At 36.2% G+C, this 19,905-nt stretch overlaps 3 protein-coding genes across 3 annotated transcripts; 2 read left to right on the forward strand and 1 right to left on the reverse strand.

Moving 5' to 3' along the window:
* Positions 1-244: 244 nt before the first annotated feature.
* On the forward strand, positions 245-5,365 carry LOC141712694 (NADH dehydrogenase [ubiquinone] iron-sulfur protein 1, mitochondrial-like). Its single transcript, XM_074515730.1, has 5 exons — positions 245-742; positions 1,349-1,595; positions 2,213-2,507; positions 2,880-3,254; positions 4,117-5,365. The coding sequence occupies exons 1-5, from the start codon at positions 343-345 to the stop codon at positions 5,014-5,016; spliced, it is 2,217 nt and encodes a 738-aa protein (XP_074371831.1). The 5' UTR covers positions 245-342; the 3' UTR covers positions 5,017-5,365.
* Positions 5,366-8,252: 2,887 nt separating this feature from the next.
* Positions 8,253-10,545, forward strand: LOC141712695 (aspartic proteinase PCS1-like). Its single transcript, XM_074515731.1, has one exon. It carries the CDS (start codon positions 8,561-8,563, stop codon positions 9,914-9,916), a length of 1,356 nt encoding a protein of 451 aa, XP_074371832.1. The 5' UTR covers positions 8,253-8,560; the 3' UTR covers positions 9,917-10,545.
* Positions 10,546-14,240: 3,695 nt separating this feature from the next.
* LOC141712696 (uncharacterized) lies at positions 14,241-16,894 on the reverse strand. Its single transcript, XM_074515732.1, has one exon. It carries the CDS (start codon positions 16,854-16,856, stop codon positions 15,093-15,095), a length of 1,764 nt encoding a protein of 587 aa, XP_074371833.1. The 5' UTR covers positions 16,857-16,894; the 3' UTR covers positions 14,241-15,092.
* Between the last annotated feature and the right edge of the window lie 3,011 nt (positions 16,895-19,905).

Genomic DNA, 19,905 nt, shown 5'->3' on the forward strand with positions numbered 1-19,905 from the left:
ATAAAATATAATTTCAATTAAATTTAAATAACTATTAATTATGTACTATGATAGACATATATTAATTTATAAATTATTAATAAAATAAAAATTTAAAATTAAATAAAATTAAAATACATCTAATTTTATCCGTACTTTAACAGACGTCTTCCTATTACCCGGTTTCATAAAATCGGTAAATATACAGAAGTAAAAACCATAAATAGAAGGATTAACCGCAGCTCAAAGAGTAAAAGACTTGACATTTCACATTTCAGACCCCCAAATATTATCAACGCAGCAGAAGCGTAATCAGAGAGATTTAAAAGAGAGAGACCGAGAGAGACAGAGAGAGAGAGAGAGATGACGTTAGGGCAACTAGCTTCCAGAGCTCTCCGAACATCTCGCCCATCCTCTTTAATCCGAACCATCATCTCCACGCCGGACCTCAACACCTCCTCCGCCGGTGCCGCCGCAGTCTCCGACGCCCCTCCTCCTCCGCCTCCAGATCGGACACCAGTCGGTGGCGCTAGGGTTCATTTCACCAATCCCGATGACGCAATCGAGGTCTTCGTAGATGGATTTCCGGTGAAAATACCTAAAGGAATGACAGTGCTTCAGGCTTGTGAGGTAGCTGGAGTGGATATCCCTAGATTTTGTTATCACAGTCGTCTTTCGATTGCTGGTAATTGTCGAATGTGTTTAGTTGAGGTCGAGAAGTCTCCTAAGCCCGTCGCTTCCTGCGCCATGCCTGCTCTTCCAGGTTCATTTAGACTGCACGTTATCAAATCTATATATTTGTCGAAATGTTGAATTGTGAATTTTACAATTGAAATTATATGTTACATTAGTATTATGCGGAAATGTTGGATTCTTATATTCCGGTGTTCTACTGATAGCTTGTTGTCATCGTAGAAATGTGTTGGTTTTATAGGCAATTGGAGGGCTTATTTTAAATTAGGTATTATAAGATCGTTGCTCGGAGTAATTGTTGTCTATATCTGAGTTTCTCAATTTTGTTGTGAATGATTCAATTGTATAGGTATCAATTGGTTATCAAGCTATAAGCTAGAATTGAATTCTATTATACATCTAAAACAGTGAGTAAAATCAGGTTTGATTCTAACACTGGCATAGATTTTTAAATTTAGGGAAATAATAAGCTCAATGCATTTTATAGTTTATCTTATTGTGTGCATCTAATTTCCTACTGTTTTGGTTTGAAAGTCGGCGTATTTATTTAATCGTGCGTATGTATCCATTTTGTCAACTTGTTTAGTTGTTAACCTTGCACTTTATACAACATTATGCGTGGAAATAAACACCCTTAATGTGCCTAAGTTTAACTATCCATATTAATGATCTGCAGGGATGAAGATCAAGACAGATACACCTATAGCCAAGAAAGCAAGAGAAGGAGTAATGGAGTTTTTGCTAATGAACCATCCATTAGATTGCCCAATTTGTGATCAAGGTGGAGAGTGTGATCTCCAGGATCAGTCAATGGCCTTTGGCTCAGATAGAGGACGTTTCACTGAAATGAAAAGATCTGTGGTTGATAAAAATCTGGGTCCTTTAGTTAAGACTGTAATGACTCGTTGCATTCAGTGTACAAGGTACATATAAAATATGAGTAATCGAATGTTTACTTGAGATCCTTTATTCTTTTCAGCCAAAACAGATAACGTTCTTCTTTTTGACAAGTCTAATATCGGTCTCTGTATGTTAGTTTCCGTTCCTCTCCATAGCTTAGTGAACATCACCATCACAATATTTGATACAATCCTGGAAGTAGTTACCACTTTAGAAAGAAGCACGTTATACATTACATCTAGGATAGAAAGAAGATTGGAATTGATACTCTAAAATCAGGTATTCGGGATGATACACTTTTAGTAGATTGCGAAATGGTTGAGCATTCGGGCATGAAGCTCTAGTACCTGAATTATGATAAATTTCTAGAGTTAAGATGAATATTGAGGGCAAGGTATAGTTTTTTATATGATTTATATTTTTTAAAATAGTATTACAAAGAAGTCAAATGAAGTCTTTTATATTATTGCATGTACATTTGTGTAATATCAATTAAATTAGGCACATTCAGCTACAATATACAAGAATCAAAGATATTGCGACTGAGGTTGATATTTTTTCTCCTTGTCAACGATTGGCATGCATGTCAAGATTGTAACTGCTGCTGTCTTTATAATGTATGCATGTCTTTTCTTTATAGATGTGTTAGGTTTGCAACCGAGGTAGCTGGTGTTCAGGATCTTGGCATGTTGGGCCGTGGAAGTGGAGAAGAAATTGGTACCTATGTTGAAAAGTTGATGACCAGTGAACTTTCAGGAAATGTTATAGATATCTGTCCTGTAGGAGCTCTCACCTCAAAACCATTTGCGTTCAAGGCTCGGAATTGGGAGCTAAAGGGTACCGAAAGCATTGACGTTACAGATGCAGTTGGTTCCAATATTCGGATTGATAGCAGAGGTCCCGAGGTCATGCGCATTGTGCCACGTTTGAATGAGGTACTCCAGTCATATGATGTGTTCGTTCAATTTTCTTTCTCTGTGACTTTAGATAGCTTGTCTTTTGAGTGTATGCATTTGTGATGCAACTATAGAACATAGGGGATACGTCAAAAAAGAAGAAGATTAAGGATATAAATATTATAAAAGGTGCAAGAATGACCATTTAGTTGGAAATTGGAAGGAATTAGTTGGTACTCAGCAAGGTCATCTTGGTGCCTGGCATTTGTCTTCCTTCATGCCTTCCTAATTCCTATGCAGCCAAAAAATAATGTATATCATTACAGCTTCAGAAAAATTTGCCTGTTCAATTTTTGTAGTATTTTGCGTGTGAGCTTATTTTTATTGGATGCTGCACTGAACTTATGGTAGGACATAAATGAGGAATGGATATCAGATAAAACAAGATTTTGCTATGATGGCTTAAAGAGGCAGCGGCTAAATGATCCTATGATTCGTGGTGCTGATGGGCGTTTTATGACTGTGAGCTGGCGGGATGCTCTTTCTGTAGTTGCTGAGGCCTTCCACCAAGTTAAACCAAAGGAAATTGTTGGGGTTGCTGGTAAACTATCAGATGCTGAGTCCATGATCGCACTGAAAGATTTATTGAACAGAATGGGATCGAACAATGTTTGGTGCGAAGGGAATGGCCTGAATGTCAATGCTGATTTGCGTTCAGGATATCTCCTAAACAGTGGCATCAGTGGTCTGGAGAATGCGGATGTTTTTCTATTAGTTGGTACTCAGGTAGTTTTTCCCCGTTCTGCCATTACGAAATTTATATACAGAAGCAAAATTTTTAAAAATTAATAGAATGTTTAAATCGATCTACCACTTATTGCATATGCAAGATTAAATTATTATGCAAGTGCTTCCTGTTCGAATATCTTTAAAGGTACTGTGATCTTATTAGATAGATTTTAGCTGTGACATTACTCAGTGTACAAGGTACCAAGTCAAAAAAATAATTAAATCGACATACTGTTAGGTGCTGCTCTTTTTCCCTCCTATTGACTTGTCAAATAATGTATGTCCAATTGATTTGAAGGAATCCATGGCTAAAATGTCAGGATGATGCAGGTAGGGTGTATCATGCACTCGATAGAAATTACAAATTAAATGCTTACTAAAATATTTGTTGAATATAAAAAAGACCTCACACTGCCATCTTTATTTTCTATTCGTTAAAGTCTCTAAGTGAGACCCCGTTAGCTAATTTATGATACTATTACATAGATAAAAATGCTGATGAGCAGATATATATTTTTGTGCAAAATGCATTATGTTTCCCGCGGATACCATTTCAAGAGATGCTGTATAGTTTGTGACTGTGTGTACATTTACATGTTTTCTGTTAATTGGTGTCTAGCCATAAATACTTGGACTAGCTCTTTTACAGTCTCTTATGAGTTGGAAGTTGGTGAGCGTCTGTAAAATATTTTGCAAGTGTATATAATGTACATTTGTGTTTCTCACCTGTTTATCTATGAAATGTGTCTTGGTAATTGTTTTGAAGGCTTATTTTATAACACTGAGTTACAGCACTTCAGTGCTAAAGACCCGCATATACTTCGATTTTTAATAACACATTTAACAATTTTAAATACAGCCAAGAGTGGAAGCTGCGATTGTAAATGCAAGAATCAGGAAAACTGTTCGAGCTACCCAAGCCAAAGTGGGGTATGTTGGTCCTGCAGCCAATTTGAATTATGACCATCAACATCTTGGCACAGGCCCTGAAGCATTAACTGAAATTGCTGAAGGCCGCCATCCCTTCTCCTCGCTCCTAAAAAATGCTAAAAACCCAGCCATCATTGTGGGTGCTGGGATATTTGAGCGGAAGGATAAGGATGCAATATTCTCTGTTGTTGAAGCTATTGCAAAGCAAGGGAATGTCATCAGGCCTGACTGGAACGGGCTCAATATTCTACTTCTGAATGCTGCACAAGCTGCCGCTTTGGACCTTGGACTTGTGCCAGAATCTGACAACAGCCTCGAAACTGCTAAATTTGTGTACTTGATGGGCGCGGATGATGTGAACTTGGAGAAGCTTTCTAGTGATGCCTTTGTTGTTTATCAGGGGCACCATGGCGATCGGGGTGTGTATCGTGCAAATGTCATATTACCAGCTGCTGCATTCAGTGAGAAAGAAGGGATATATGTAAACACGGAAGGTTGTGTTCAACAAACTTTACCGGCGGTCCCAACAGTTGGGGATGCTAGGGAGGATTGGAAGATTATTAGGGCATTGTCTGAGGTTGCAGGGGTCCGACTGCCTTATGACTCTGTAGATGCTGTCCGATCCCGGATGAGTACTGTTGCACCGCATCTCTTGAACTTGGATGAAAGAGAACCTACTACATTTACCGCTGAATTGAAGCCCGAATGCTCTGAAAAGATGAGCAAGGATCCCTTTGCAAATGTTGTAGACAACTTTTACATGACCGATGCAATTACTAGGGCATCAAAGATAATGGCACAATGCAGTGCGTTGCTCTCCAAGAAATGAGCAATAATATGTGATAATTCCAATAAAGTTGTACTCGGATTTTTTCCCGAGTGTTTCTGTATGTGCTATTGTAGGAATTCCTTGCCAGGACAAGAAAAAAAAGGCTCTAGATAATGGGAAAAAAGGAATTACTGTATAAATTGCCGTTTCATTGTTAAGTGTTGGTCTTAAACGGCAACATGAAGTTTGATCTTTGGATTGTAATTTTTGTAACTGAACAAGGACCTAGGATATTGTGTCTGTGTGGACAGTGGAGATGATATTGTCTTTTCAGCTAATTTCAGCACTTCATGACATAAGTGACGGCATGTTAGTTTGTTGTATGAAAAGTATAAGAGTTCTTTTATTACGAGCTTTAATAATGTAGTAAGGAATATTGCTGGTTCGTAATGTCAAGCGACTCAAGTTGCTCAAAGGAGCGATAAAGATTATGTTGAGAAGGTATCCTGTTTTCTAATACAGCACTTATCTTTCTTAGCCTGTCTACGAGACCGGTTTCTCAGATTCATTGTTTTTTTTTTACTTTTTTAGTTGTAGGCGCCCAGTTCCTGATGTCAAGAATGGGACACAAAAGTTAAGGTAAAATAATTAAGTGAATTTTGTATCACCTGTTATGTATTTCCTCCTTTTAAAAGCTTAAAATAGTTTGACACATAAATGAGAAGTAATCGGTTGGGTGCAAAGCTAAATTACAAATGAAAACCTGTAATCTGTGTCTGCTCAGATTAACAAGAGTTCATTGCTAATGATAAAGTTGCATAATAGTTTTTTTTTTGGTGCGTAGATTGAGTTGGTACATACAACATAACAATGTTAGTCTTGAACACAAAATAGTTCTTATGAAAGTATATCCATCTTCCTTTCTGATGGTACTGATTAATGTATTGAAGCGCCAGTTGACATGTTTATGGGCAGCAGAACTTGTTAGAGAGAAAGTGTTATCATTTGTGAAAGTTGCTCCTTTCAAGTCACAAGTCGTAGTTTTTATTTAGATTTTAAGGAAAAACATTTGTGATGTTACCGAGTGTGTAAAATCTACTTTAGAAATTTAGTTACTGCTACTAAAAGAAATCTCAAATGGTGGCCACATGTCTTCTATTTACTAATACAATTTCGTTAGGTTTATGTTTAGATAATCATACATAATTATGATTCGTTTCTACAATATATATCATTCCTGGTCTTGGCGGCAGTAGTAAGTACTCTGGGTGGGTGCTTCTCAGATACAAGGTCAAAATTTTCATTTTGTGTTCATATTTTGGAGTTAGATATTTAGTTGCCTTTCCACTAGTAATACTATCATGTACATAAATTAAACAAGGGACACGTTATTTGTATGAAGTATGAACAATTTATTCACATAATGAAGGTACACTATTACATAAAACAAAAGCAAATTTACTTGGGCCTTTAAGTTATCTAGAGCTGATTAGTATCATGTAACAATATCCAGAATTATTCTATGCCTTATTACCTACAGTTCTCCGTTTATTTGCTCTATGTAGAAATCCATTTTGAAATTAATTTCAGTTAGTTATAATGTGCAAATATTATCTTATTCTCTATACATTACAACAACGTCACTGGATTTCAGGGTGATATGCTGCTGTATCTATTTCATAGTAAACAAAGTGACTATGTTTTTCTTTTGAAATTATATCTTTCACAGTTTAAACCGAAGTACTGTATGTTATTAAATTTTATTTTGTTAAGTCAGGAAATATACAATTAAATAGCAAAGTTTATTCAATGGTATAGGTTGAAGAATGTGGTGAATTTGTGGCTCAAGTGAGGTTTTTAGCACAGTTAGGAGTCACATTTCTGGCAGATCAAGTCAAAGAATAAAGAACGTAGATTACGAGTAGAGAACAGAGAGTATTCTCAAGAGAGTGATGAGGAAAGGAGCTTAAGAAATACGTAGAGTAAATAGTGATGTAGTTTAAAACATCCCTGAGGAATTGATTTAGGGTGACATTTTTTTAGTATCCGAGTATCTTCTGTGTTTGGGTTTAGGGTAATAGAGCCGTGTCTTGTGTTAGATTATACTACTAGTATTACTTTTGTTGTGATACTTTGTTATTTAGATCCTTTTGTTATATCAAATACTCTCCCTAACCATAATTATACGCATACACCTCACTTTCAGCTTTGAGGGACTAAAATGTGTTTAGTTTGATTTAATTGATATCAATGTTCTAAAAATCGGTCTAGGCGGCCGCCTAGTGTTCTAAAAATCGGTCTAGGCGGCCGCCTAGGCGCCAACCACCGCCTAGCGCCTAGGCGGTGATTTAGACGTTTTTTCAAAAAATCGGGTCAAAATCGGGATCAGGCGGGCTAGACGGTCAAAAATCGGTTCTAGGCGGTTTAAACGGAAAATAATAATTTTTTTTTTTATGTTTTTATAATTTTAAATCATTAATTTCATAATTTCACACAATATCATGTCAATTTATAATATAAAGTATTGGTAAGAAATAACAAGTAATCTAATATATTTATTTTCTCACGTAAAATATAAAAATAACATATTATAATTAATTTAAAAGTGTGAATTAAAATATAGTTAATACTGTAAAGTCAATAATTAGTACATAACGCATGTCAAATTTGTAGATATTGTTTAACTTTTTAATACCATTCTAGTTTCTTTTTTCAAACAAATATTTGACATGTTGATCATTATATAATTATAAAAATTAAAAATAATATTTATATCCTTCCGATTAATGTTCCGATTAATCGATCCGATTAATCTCCGACTTGCCGATTAATCTCTCGAAGGTACCCTCACCGCCATAGCAGGCTTAGTGGATTACTGGTTGACATATATTTTCTATTTATTTTAACATCTATAATTAAACTAAGCACAAGTACCAATAAAAGCCTATATAAATATAGTTACAGCTTTACAGCACTAACCTTATTTAACACCTTCTTGCTTGTAAATTGAATTAGGTATGCAACTCATTCTCCACCAAGTATGAAGCAAAGTATGGCATCCAGCAGTAAAAATAAGCAACTGTATATCACATCAGATTAAACAAAAATGCAAAAAGCATATTAAACATTAGTCTCTTGGAAGTTGTTCGCTTTTGACTATTGCATGTATATATATGTGTATAAGTATCCTATTTGTTTTATATTTTATTAGTATATGCTTACATTCTTGTTTTCTTCATTTGTTTAATATGTAGACATTTTATATATATATGAATATGATACATTATGCCCTGTTTCATTCAGTTGAGGCAGGAAGGATGCTTAATAATTAAGCTCTCATGACACGTATGCTATATTATTTAATTATTGTATTACAAAGGATAAATATATGAAGCAACCAACCACCTAACCCTACTTGAGGTAACTAATAACTTTTGATCTGCTTACTTCATTTGGCCCTTATTTGTTCTTTTCTTCACATAATAATACAAGATTACAGATACAGTATTTTACGCATACGAAAATGTATATATGTGATCCACCATCCATTTAAACTTTCTTACTCGAAGACTCCTTCACCTTAGGCTTCTCTCACTACATCTTCATGGCTCTTCACACTACCATCTTCCTGCACTTGCTGGTGATCTGCTTGTACCATGTTGGTGAACTCTCGGCCATCCAGAACTTAAATCCAAACAGTTTCAAACCCGTTTTCAACAACTCTCTGTCCCTCTCCTTCCCTTTAACTTCTCTCCCTCTTTCTCGTAACTCCACTTTCCGAGCTTCTCTTATCTCAACACACCAAAATTCAAGAAGTTCCAAATCATACTCACATGGAAGCTTTCATTTTAGATCATGGTTCAAATATTCGATGGCTTTGATAGTTTCTCTACCTATAGGAACCCCACCACAAACACAACAAATGGTCATAGACACAGGTAGTCAACTATCGTGGATCCAGTGTCATAAGAAAAACCCAAGAAAACCCCACCATAAGACATCCTTTGATCCTTCTCTCTCTTCTTCCTACTCTATTCTCCCATGCAACCATCCGCAATGTAAACCTGCAATTCCTGATTTTACCCTACCGACCTCATGTGATAGAACCCGCCATTGTCACTACTCTTACTTCTATGCAGATGGTACTTATGCTGAGGGCAATTTGGTCCGAGAGAAATTAACATTCTCTCGATACCAAAGTACCCCTCCTTTGGTCCTAGGTTGTGCTACAAAATCACGCGATGCCGAGGGTATTTTGGGTATGAATCTTGGAAGATTCTCATTACCGTACCAAATTAGGCTAAGTAAATTTTCCTATTGCGTCCCCTTTCGCCAAAAGCTAGCCAATGTATTGCCAGATGGAGTTTTTTACCTTGGTCAAAATCCATACTCGCATACATTTCGTTATGTCAGCATTTTAACTTTTGCTAAAAGTCATTTAATGCCTAATTTTGATCCTCTAGCATACACTTTAAAAATGGTTGGAATAAGAATTGGCGGGAAAAAACTCGACATAGCGTCATCAGCATTTCTGCCAAATGCCGGTGGTGCTGGTCAGACGATGATTGATTCAGGCACAGAGTACACATTTCTGGTAGATGCCGCGTACACAAAAGTGAGGCAAGAAGTTGTGAGACTAGTAGGAAGAAAAATGAAAAAAGGCTTTGTTTATGAAAACACTTTGGACATGTGTTTTGATGGGAATGCATTAGAGATAGGGAGATCAATTGGAGATATGGTGTTCGAGTTTGACCAAGGTGTTGAGATTATGATAGAGAAGGAGAGGGTGTTGGAGAATGTCGGAGGCGGGGTCCACTGTTTCGGAATCGGACGGTCGGAGTTGTTAGGAGCCACAAGTAATATTATAGGTAATTTTCATCAGCAAAATCTGTGGGTGGAATTTGATCTAAGAAGTCTTAGAGTGGGGTTTGGTAAAACTGATTGTAGTAGATCAGTATAATTCAAAGGTGTAAGCTGTTATCTTATTGTTAAAGGTGTGTGCATGTATATATTGCCACAAGAAACTATTGCCGCTACACAAAGTCTTGCCTTGATGTTGGTATAATTAGCAGCTAGCTAAGCATCCATTCATTTACAACTAGAACTAAAAGAATTAGTCTATGTAATCTTTTTAATTCAGTGATGATTACAAGTTTATTATAAATAGGATTGTAATTTGATTAAAGCAGAATTGCCGTCATTTTCTTACTTGTACGCATTTAATATTCAGGGAAAAAAACAAGCTCCTCTAGCTCGTAATAGCATGATTTACAGATGATACATGTGTGTGCATGTATACACAAACCCACACGCATGAAAACTATAGAAAAGTGTGTGTAAGAAATGCATGGGGAATCTTGATAATATGTGAAACACATGGTAGGCTGTAAGCAGCTAGGGTTGCTCGACTGCGACTCTACGTTTCTACACAGGGAGAGTTGTTGGTTTCTAAAAGTTTTTTTGTGCCTTTGCTTCTGTAATTCATCAAGACACTTTGGCTTCAAATGAAATTCTAGATTTTCAACTTTATATATTACCAATTGTAACATTATATCTCGCAGTATTAATAATTTTACAAATGTAGAGGGAATGCCCTCGAACTGGTCTATCTGAGATTTGTTTCAACCAGTTAAGAAGTTGAATTTATGATTAATTTTGTCGATTAACTCGATTTTTGTTACTAAGTAATCAGTTAGCTAGCATAAAATTATCCCAAAAGCTGAGGTGTTAAGGACAAGAGTTTATCAGAATCATACGTACCCACACTTTCGCGCTCCTCGCACCAAGTATTACGTGATTGTTTGTTGCTCGTTGATTATCAAAAGTTGTCCTCGCCTAGAAGTTGAAGCTTAAGGAACCTGTCTTCAATATTGTAGTGAAACGTACTAATTCGACTTTTGTAGCTCGGTTTGTTTAGCAGGAGTTATTTTCTGCTCTAGTATGGTAAAGCTACTCGTTTTGTTATCTCACTGTTAACGGAGGAATTTGGTTAACAAAAATTTGAGATTCGCGGCCGAAATCAAGATCTGCAGCGGTGATCTTTCGCCGTGAAAGTTATCGGAGTGTGGTGATTTTGATGAATCGGGGGCTGAGATCGCAAGGATGTTTGGTGGTGCCGTATAGAGCTCTCGCTTCCAATCTTTTACAATGTTACGTACCTCCTTTTATAAAGTATCAAGTCCTACGTAGGAAACCCAGATGAACTTGACTTCTCATTCCATGACCCAATAGAAGTTGTCGAACCAACTTTCTATTATAACTCGAACGTTGATTTATTTTAGGAGTGCCCAGCGATGCGGCCTAATCACAGATTCCCAAGGCTCGGTTACGATTTCGGAACTCACGGATAAAGAAACTTCTCGGTCGGTGCATATCCCATCCGCTACCACTATATTAGTCGATCGTAACCGCAGGTATAGCCATGACTTACCGCAAATGCGCAAGCCTTTTCCCTTGATGAGAATAACCCACCAGACTACAAGGCAAGTAATCCCAAGCGTATAAGTGCAAAGTGCGAGATAACCCAGAGTCTCCCGACGAGGACAACCTGATGAATGCAAAGACAGGGCTCCCAAAGCATACACTAAGTGTTTACGACCGTTCCTCTACAAGGACAACTTGCAAGACTATAGAACGACACCTTCAATATGTTTTCTGAGACGACGGGCTCCCGGAGACCGCCTTTCCTTTTTCGGGCGCGCCCTAAGATGGTTGGAGTCCTCTTGGGGCTCCCCGCGGCATGGGAGGTCCCTCCGGGGCTCCTCCATTTCACTTTTATTCTTTTAATGTTTCATTCACTTCCCAGTTCAGTTATGGGAGCAATCTCCTTGCTAATCATTGATTATTATTCATCTTGTATTGCGGAACGGCCACCCCGTGACGCCGTATAGCAAGTGGGCACCCTAAGGGGTCCGAGGACATTCCCTCGGAACCCAGACCATTCCTTACTTCTTGATAGCTCTACTCCTTCCCCTAGTTTCATAACAACTTTTAAGGGCTTCTTCACCAATACTTGTTCGACGTCGTCGTTTTCTACTATAGCGGTTGTCGTAACATTCTTGCCGTAACGGTCGTCGTAACATTCTTGCCGTAGCGGCCGCCACACGCCTCCTTCACTATAATCATTATATGCTTTCAATGTAATGACCGTTGTAAACTTTTATGTTGAATTTCGTCAACGACGGTCGTGATTTCTCGTCGTAGCGGCCGTCGCAAACGAATCCCATATCGGGCTAGTAGGTTTCGGAGCCGCGTTCTCCGGAACTCGTCTTTCTTCTTCCTCGACGGTAATCTAACCCATTTTCTTAAAAATTCAATAAAATATTCATGACAATTTTATTATATAATACCGACCAGGGGTCTACTTATCATATTAAAGCAGTCACCATTAGGAATGGACTATTTACTTATTGTTAAAATAGACCAGAGCGCTTGTTTGAAACAGTTTCCAAATAGCAGTGACAAGTATTTGGTCTGTATACACGGGAACGTGTTTTAAAACAAAATTATACAAAATGACATAATAATGTTGGTTATTAATTTCTTTTATCTGTAGGAGCACAGTTGTGTTGTAGACAATGTAGTGTACTTTTGTTGGGAGGGCAAGGAGGAAAAGATGAAACAATATTTTCAAAAAAGATGAGCTTCCACATACAACCAAAAAGTACTAACTCGTCCGAAACATAAAAAAAAAAGAAGAGTGGAGGAAAAAGTGATATAGACTATTGATTTCTAATGTTCAATTGATGTATGTAAGAGGGCAGTGGGCTAATTGCGAAACTACCCAGAAATATTTAACTCACACAAAACATCTGGTTTTATTCTCTGTTGAATCATGATTATGAGAATCTTAAAATCAATTATGTATACATATTTATTCTTGATCTGCACCACAGGTTTCGAACTCTTCGAAGACTTGACCAAAACTCAGCGTAATTCACTGATTTTGGTGTTTTAATTACAGAATTGGTGGTAGATTAAGCATAGGGTTATTTGACCATAATTCTACAAGAACATACTACCAAAAAGATTAATTTCAACTCAGTACTACAAGTGTGTCCGGTGTCTACATGCAAATTGTAAAGGAGTGGACATTGGTATTTAAATTTCTTGCAATGGACGATGCCAAAAGAAGAAAGAAGAAAATAAAGGTATACGAGGAACAAGCCAGCAAAGAGTATATGAAGAAAATTACTAGCTGGTCAAAAAGGGAAAAAAAAGAGAGGGTAGCATGATGATGATACAAGACTTGCACGCCCCCTCATCTCTCAACTCATCTTAACACCTCCGGTGTCCTATAGCTATAGGTGGCCCTTATTATGCACACATTTGTAGAACCAGAACGTTGATTCAAAGTCAGTGACAGTGTATCTCACTTTCTTCTTAAATCATCAACCACTTTACTGTATTCAATGGATGTTTCGCATTTCAAGAACTAATACACTGTTTTACACCTCTCATTAATTACTCCCATAATCCATCCATCATGCTCCTGTGCTGCTGTGCATTTGCCCCAGTCTTTTGCATATTTGTCTCTCATAAGTGGTTATTGTAAACTGACAAAACGTATTCAAATATTTATATAATTCAGCCCATGGTAATTATTTATATATATATATCTTCTCACCTTAGCTTCCTTACGACAATAAAAAACAATGAAGGCCATAGACTGCCAACCGCTTGACTTTTAGAACTAATAATTTATAAAAATAATAAAAAATATTAATAAAAAATTGTCAAATTGATGCTGCAAGTCCCCTTCAAAGCCCAACAAACAAAACTAAACTAAAATTTCAGAACACTAACAGAGATTGATCAGATGAGTATTCATTTCATACTCTGCATTACACGTAATCAGAAGCTAATGCTCAGACTTTTTTACATGTGTATAATTTGACCTTGCACTATTGCTATTCGATTTAAAGGCAGGATTATTACAGATTCCAGAGAGAGCATGATATACTTGTTGAACTGTGTGCTGGTCTGTTTAGCCAGGAACTACACTTTTTTTGCTCCCTGTTTGGAATTCTGTTGTATAATCTTCTTTTGCTCCCGCCTCTTGATGCTGGTCCTCGGCGTGACCTTTTAACATTCTTGTCGAAAGCCCCTCTACCAGTTATTCAACCGTCAATGAATAATTCTTCAATGCCGGTACAACTCTGAGATCCTCAACATCCCAACTGAAACAAAGACATGCTCAACTTCTCCTCTCTGCTCAGAAAACAAGGCGCTTTCAAGCTGTATATCTTATCCCAAATTATATACAACAAGAATTATCATCACTATAACCATAACTATCACTTTCCATGTAATCATAATTCAAGCTGTAAACTAAGTATGTGAGGATGATGCTAAATTATATAGTCATGATGATCACACATAAGTATCCACATGACCCTCAATCTATTTCATAATTGTGGGATTAGAAGAATTAAACTGTCATATACATGAACAAGAATCCGATTTTTTCTGTACTTTGACCCAATATTCATAAGTCGAGATATGTTTAAGAATCTGCTAATGGAAGCTCTTAGGTATAGGAGATAAAATCAATACAACCCTTAATAGGCATCTTAACCTGGTAGACGTACATGCATATAGAAGATATACACAACAAATGTCAATACATATATATGTGTGTGATGTATTTATATATTGGAGTTACATAGGAGTCCAGTAGTATAGAAAAAAAATACTACACCACTGCAACTAAGCAGACAGAGGTAAGATAGTTGCTAAAAAAAACTGGTACAAATTTCTTTATCTACTGATGAAATGTTGCAAAATCATCCTGGTCACATAGACCTACTTACAATCCGCCCATGTCCTCATCCCAGATAAATACACGACAGGGTGAAAAGCCAATGTGACTACAACTTGAATTCCTATGAGAGAGTTATGGACCGGTCATCAAGAATTAGGAAAGGACATTAATCCAAGGGAGCGTCCAGGAAATCTGGGCATCAATCCAGGAAATCTGGGCATCAATCTGTGTCAAGAAAAAAGCCCAATGGACCCAGACAAGTCAAAACTCCATAACCAACTTCATAATTTCTCAATCTTTATCAAGACCGTCAGTTCTGAGCAAACTGATATAATCATATGACTTTGGTTTTCGGATACATGAGTCATATCCTCTATTTTGATTTTTTGTTTAGGTCATCTACTAGGGACTTATAAGAAGCATAATCAAGAACAAGCCCTTTCTCATTACGAAGTTTCCCTGAATTCTCAGGGTTTTCATTCCTGCAATGCCCTTCCAACAAAATATTGTAGGTAATGTCATCTGGAACCACTCCTAGGTTAAGCATCGCATTTAAGAGCACATCTGCATTTTTCATTTGCCCTTGTTTACACAGGCCATTCATAAGCACATTATAGGTCACTACCCCCGGTACATGTCCATCAGCCTGCATTTCTTTCAGCAACTTGAACCCCGTCTTAGTATCTCCCTGCTTGCAGAACTTATCAACGACCATGGTATATGTTGCATCATCCGGTTTCATACCTGCACTCAACATTTCCCTCAATAACCTATTTGCATCGACCACTCGTCCTTCTCTACACAACCCCGAAACAAGGGCTGTAAAAGCAACATCATCAAGTTCAATCCTTTCCTCCTTCATTCTATTCCTAAACTCTAATGCTGCATTTAAATCTCCCTCCTTGCAGCACCCGTCAATAAGTGTAGTATACGTAATCTTATCCGGCTTCAAACCTTTCCTAGTCATCTCCTGAAGAAGGCTCTTAGCGTCACTCACCTCTCCACTCTTACATAGCCCATTCATTAAAGTGTTATATGTAATTAAATCAGGTTGAACACCTTTCCTCATCATTTCCTTATAAACCTCCATAGCCCCAACAATTGTCCCATATCTACAATGCCCATTTATCAAAGTAGTGAACGTAACATCATTTGGAACCAATCCCATCCTACACATCTCATCAAACAATCCATTTGCCTCATCCAACCTACACTCCTTACACAACCCATTAATCAAAACACTATACGTAAACACATCAGGCAAACATCTACTTCCATCCATAACCCTTTTCAACCTAAACCCTTCCTCCAAATCACCAAACCTACAATACCCATTAATCAAAGTATTAAAACTAACAACCGTAGGCCTTAAACCCCACTTCCTAATCCCATCAAACACCACCCGGGCTTCCTTCAATTTACCTTCTTTACACATTTTATGTATCAAAACATTAAATGTACGAACATTCCCCGGGAACCCACATTCCATAGCATCACAATAAAACCCCCAAACCATAACAGGTGTACAACAATTTATCATATCATCAAGAATCCTACCACAAGACTGAAACGAAAACGCAATTCGATACTTTCTCATCAAATAAAAACACTGAATTGCATCAAAAACAAAACCCAAATCCAAGAACCCATCAATCAAAGCACTAAACACAAAATCAGCTTGATGGGCCTCTCTAAATTCAAGAATTGAAGCAAAAATACAGGAAGCAGAGTTCTTACCTTTTCGAGAAATAACACACTGTAAAAGTGAAAAGGCCTGATCAAACATTTGATGACAAGACAAGAAACAAGCCATGGCACAATATGAATGGAGGGTGTGTCTAAAAGAGGGCTGAGAAGAGAGAAAAGTGAAGAGAGAGAAGAGAGATTGAGGAGAGAGAGAGTGGGGGTTTTGATGTAATAATTTGATGAAATGGTGGGGTTTAAGTGAAGGAATGAGTTTTTTGATAGAGATTTGAAGGGGTTTAGTTTGGGAGATTTGTATGGCTTCTGAGAGAGTGGTGAGAATGGGTTCTGGATTGTTGTGGTGATGGTGTGGTAGAGGTGGTGGTGGTTTGTACCAAACGGCGGTGGTGTAGCTGTGGTGGAGGTGGCGTTGGTGTGCTTTCAAGACTCTCATTTTAGCGCCTGTGTTTTGTTTCAGGTGATTTAATCAATGTGAGAAATCTTTATTTTAAACGCTAGTAGTTGGATGGGTAAAAACCCAAAATACCCCGGGTCTGATAGCCATACGTAGGAAAACTGTCGATAATATCCACGCGCATTCATATCTACCTTTTTTTTAAAAAAATTACAAAGGTGCGTACGCACTGTTACAGTAAACAGTGGATCTTTGTAAATTTTCAAAAAAATAAGATACGCATGATATAAATGTCGGTAAAAATGGCAGCTCTCCGCATGTGGGTATTTTGGGCACTTGAATCTAGAAACTAGTGTATTTTGGGCATTTTTCTAGTTGGATAACCCCTACTTTAATAAATATTAATATCAAATAATGGTTTTATAGAAATTAATTTTAAATTATAATAAAATATATAATAAATAAAATTGTATTATTATATATAATCACATATTTTTTTAATAAAATATTTTTTATATATTTATAAATTTGCATCAGGTGCTAAAATAGAATTCCTATAAGTATCAATCTAGGAATTATAATGTATATAGTATTTAATTTATATAAAAAATAATATATATATATATAAGAATCAAAAAATGGGTAAAATAATATATAAATAATTATAAGTCATATAGAAATAAAAAAGTATAAAAATTATACATTTAGAATTATAATAAGATTCAAAAAGGGTGAAAACCAAAATTGGTGAAACCCAAAAAGGTGAAAACAAATAACTAACTTATCTATTATATCTTAATGAGCACTAGTGAAGACTCCTCAAAATTTGTACTAAGAATGACACTTTTGTAATTATTACCCATTTTTCAAAATTTGACCAGTGGATCAACCCATATTCCTAAAACAACTAATTCCTATACAAAAATGCGAAAATCCGTGGAATATCCATATCTTAAATGGTATTTATAATTATTAAAATATCACTTTTGAATTTTAAAAAGATCAAACATATTATTAAAATTAATTTGTTTTTATACCCAATCAATTATAGATCCACAAATCATGTCTTCAGTTATTCAAATTCAAAATTCATTACTACTTTCTTTATAATCATTATCTTCTTCTTCTTTATTTTTTACAACCAATATACATGAATATGAATAATTTTATATATCATCATCTGCTATCGATTTTGTGTTACACGCTTTTTGTTATCTTTTGTTCAAGATTTTGTCCGATAATGTTTAACCAAACCTATTTTGTTTTTTTCAGTAATGACAGAAGCTGAGCTCATCGCGTAATGACAGACGCGTAGGTTAAAGTTTTGAACGGGAGCAAACGATCTACTATCTTCCATGAACACGGACATGGTATAAACCTGCATAATCAAGGGTTTTCTTCTCTGTTTTCTTAAACGTTTGTATTGATAGGACTAATTACATACCAAATAAGTTATGAACGAGAGCAAACGTTCTACTACCTTTGATGACAACGGTCCTTGTACGAGTCTGCATAATCACACTATCTCTTTATTTTCTTTAAACGTTGTTATTGATAGTTTGTAGTCATCGTTTTCACATTTAGTATTCATTTTAGCTGTTAAGCGACGAGGTCGTGGACAAATATGCGATCCGATTCTCCAACCTCTGGATGAGAACAGATCAGATAATCGATAAAATATCTCTCAGCCTGTGATGGCTACCGAAGCATCTGTCATGTGTGGTGACTACAATATGTATATTTTTTCAACAATTGAAAGATCTGCAATGTAGCTTAGAATAATTGTGTTTAATAATGTATAAATTAAATTTCTGAGCCCAATTTGTCAAGGTCATGAGTCAGCTTTGGACAGGTTCAATCAGCAGTTACAGATAAAGAGAATTTTGCTTCAAATATCCTAGGTATGTTTCTTGACGACATTGTGTTATCATATATATTCTGTAAATTATTGATGCAACTAATCTTTGATCTTATATCATTCTTCAATTATCAGGTTCTCAGCAAAGTGATATAAGAACAAATTCTACATCTAGCAAAACCTCTACTATAATGTCATCGCGATCTCACCTTGTCAATAGCCGTAAGTTATGTAGACAACATGTAGTTAACATTTATTATTTTATATTGATTTATAATGTTTGTTTCTACTTTTTTTATCAGACCCTGGTACGAGTCTGCATAATCACACTATCTCTTCGTTTTCTTTAAACGTTGTTATTGATAGTTTATAGTCATCGTTTTCACATTTAGTATTCGTTTTAGCTGTTAAGCGACGAGGTCGTGGACATATATGCGATCCGATTCTCCAACCTCTTGATGAGAATATATCAGATAATCGATAAAATATCTCTCAGCCTGTGATGGCTACTGAAGCATCTGTCATGTGTGGTGACTACAGTATGTAAATTTTTCAACAATTGAAAGATCTGTAATGTAGCTTAGAATGATTGTGTTTAATAATGTATAAATTAAATTTCTGAGCCCAGTTTGTCGAGGTCGTGAGTCAGCTTTGGACAGGTTTCTACGTAATAGGTTACTCAACATGAATCGTACTGGTTTGGAAAATCCAAGTATTCTGTATTTGCAGTATATCTTAACATATTACATATCATATCATCTTTTTTTGTTGGATTTTCCAATTCCATTTATTATTATGCAGTTCAATCAGCAGTTACAGATAAAGAGAATTTTGCTTCAAATATCCTAGGTATGTTTCTTGACGATATTGTGTTATCTGTAAATTATTGATGCAACTAATCTTTGATCTTATATCATTCTTCAATTATTAGGTTCTCAGCAAAGTGATATAAGAACAAATTCTACATCTAGCAGAACCTCTACTATAATGTCATCGCAATCTCACCTTGTCAGTAGCCATAAGTTATGTAGACAACATGTAGTTAACATTTATTATTTTATATTGATTTATAATGTTTGTTTCTACTTTGTTTTTTTATCAGACCCTGGTAAAGCTCAACTGAATTATAGTCTGAATTGCAATAACATCCCAATACTATCTTGTATAACTAATCGTGAGTGTTCAGTTGTTAATTCTTTCTCAATCCAGATAACTTATATATAAATATAT

The sequence above is a fragment of the Apium graveolens genome, chromosome 3 (genome assembly GCF_009905375.1).
Source record: "Apium graveolens cultivar Ventura chromosome 3, ASM990537v1, whole genome shotgun sequence".
NCBI classification, from domain to species: Eukaryota; Viridiplantae; Streptophyta; class Magnoliopsida; order Apiales; family Apiaceae; genus Apium; species Apium graveolens.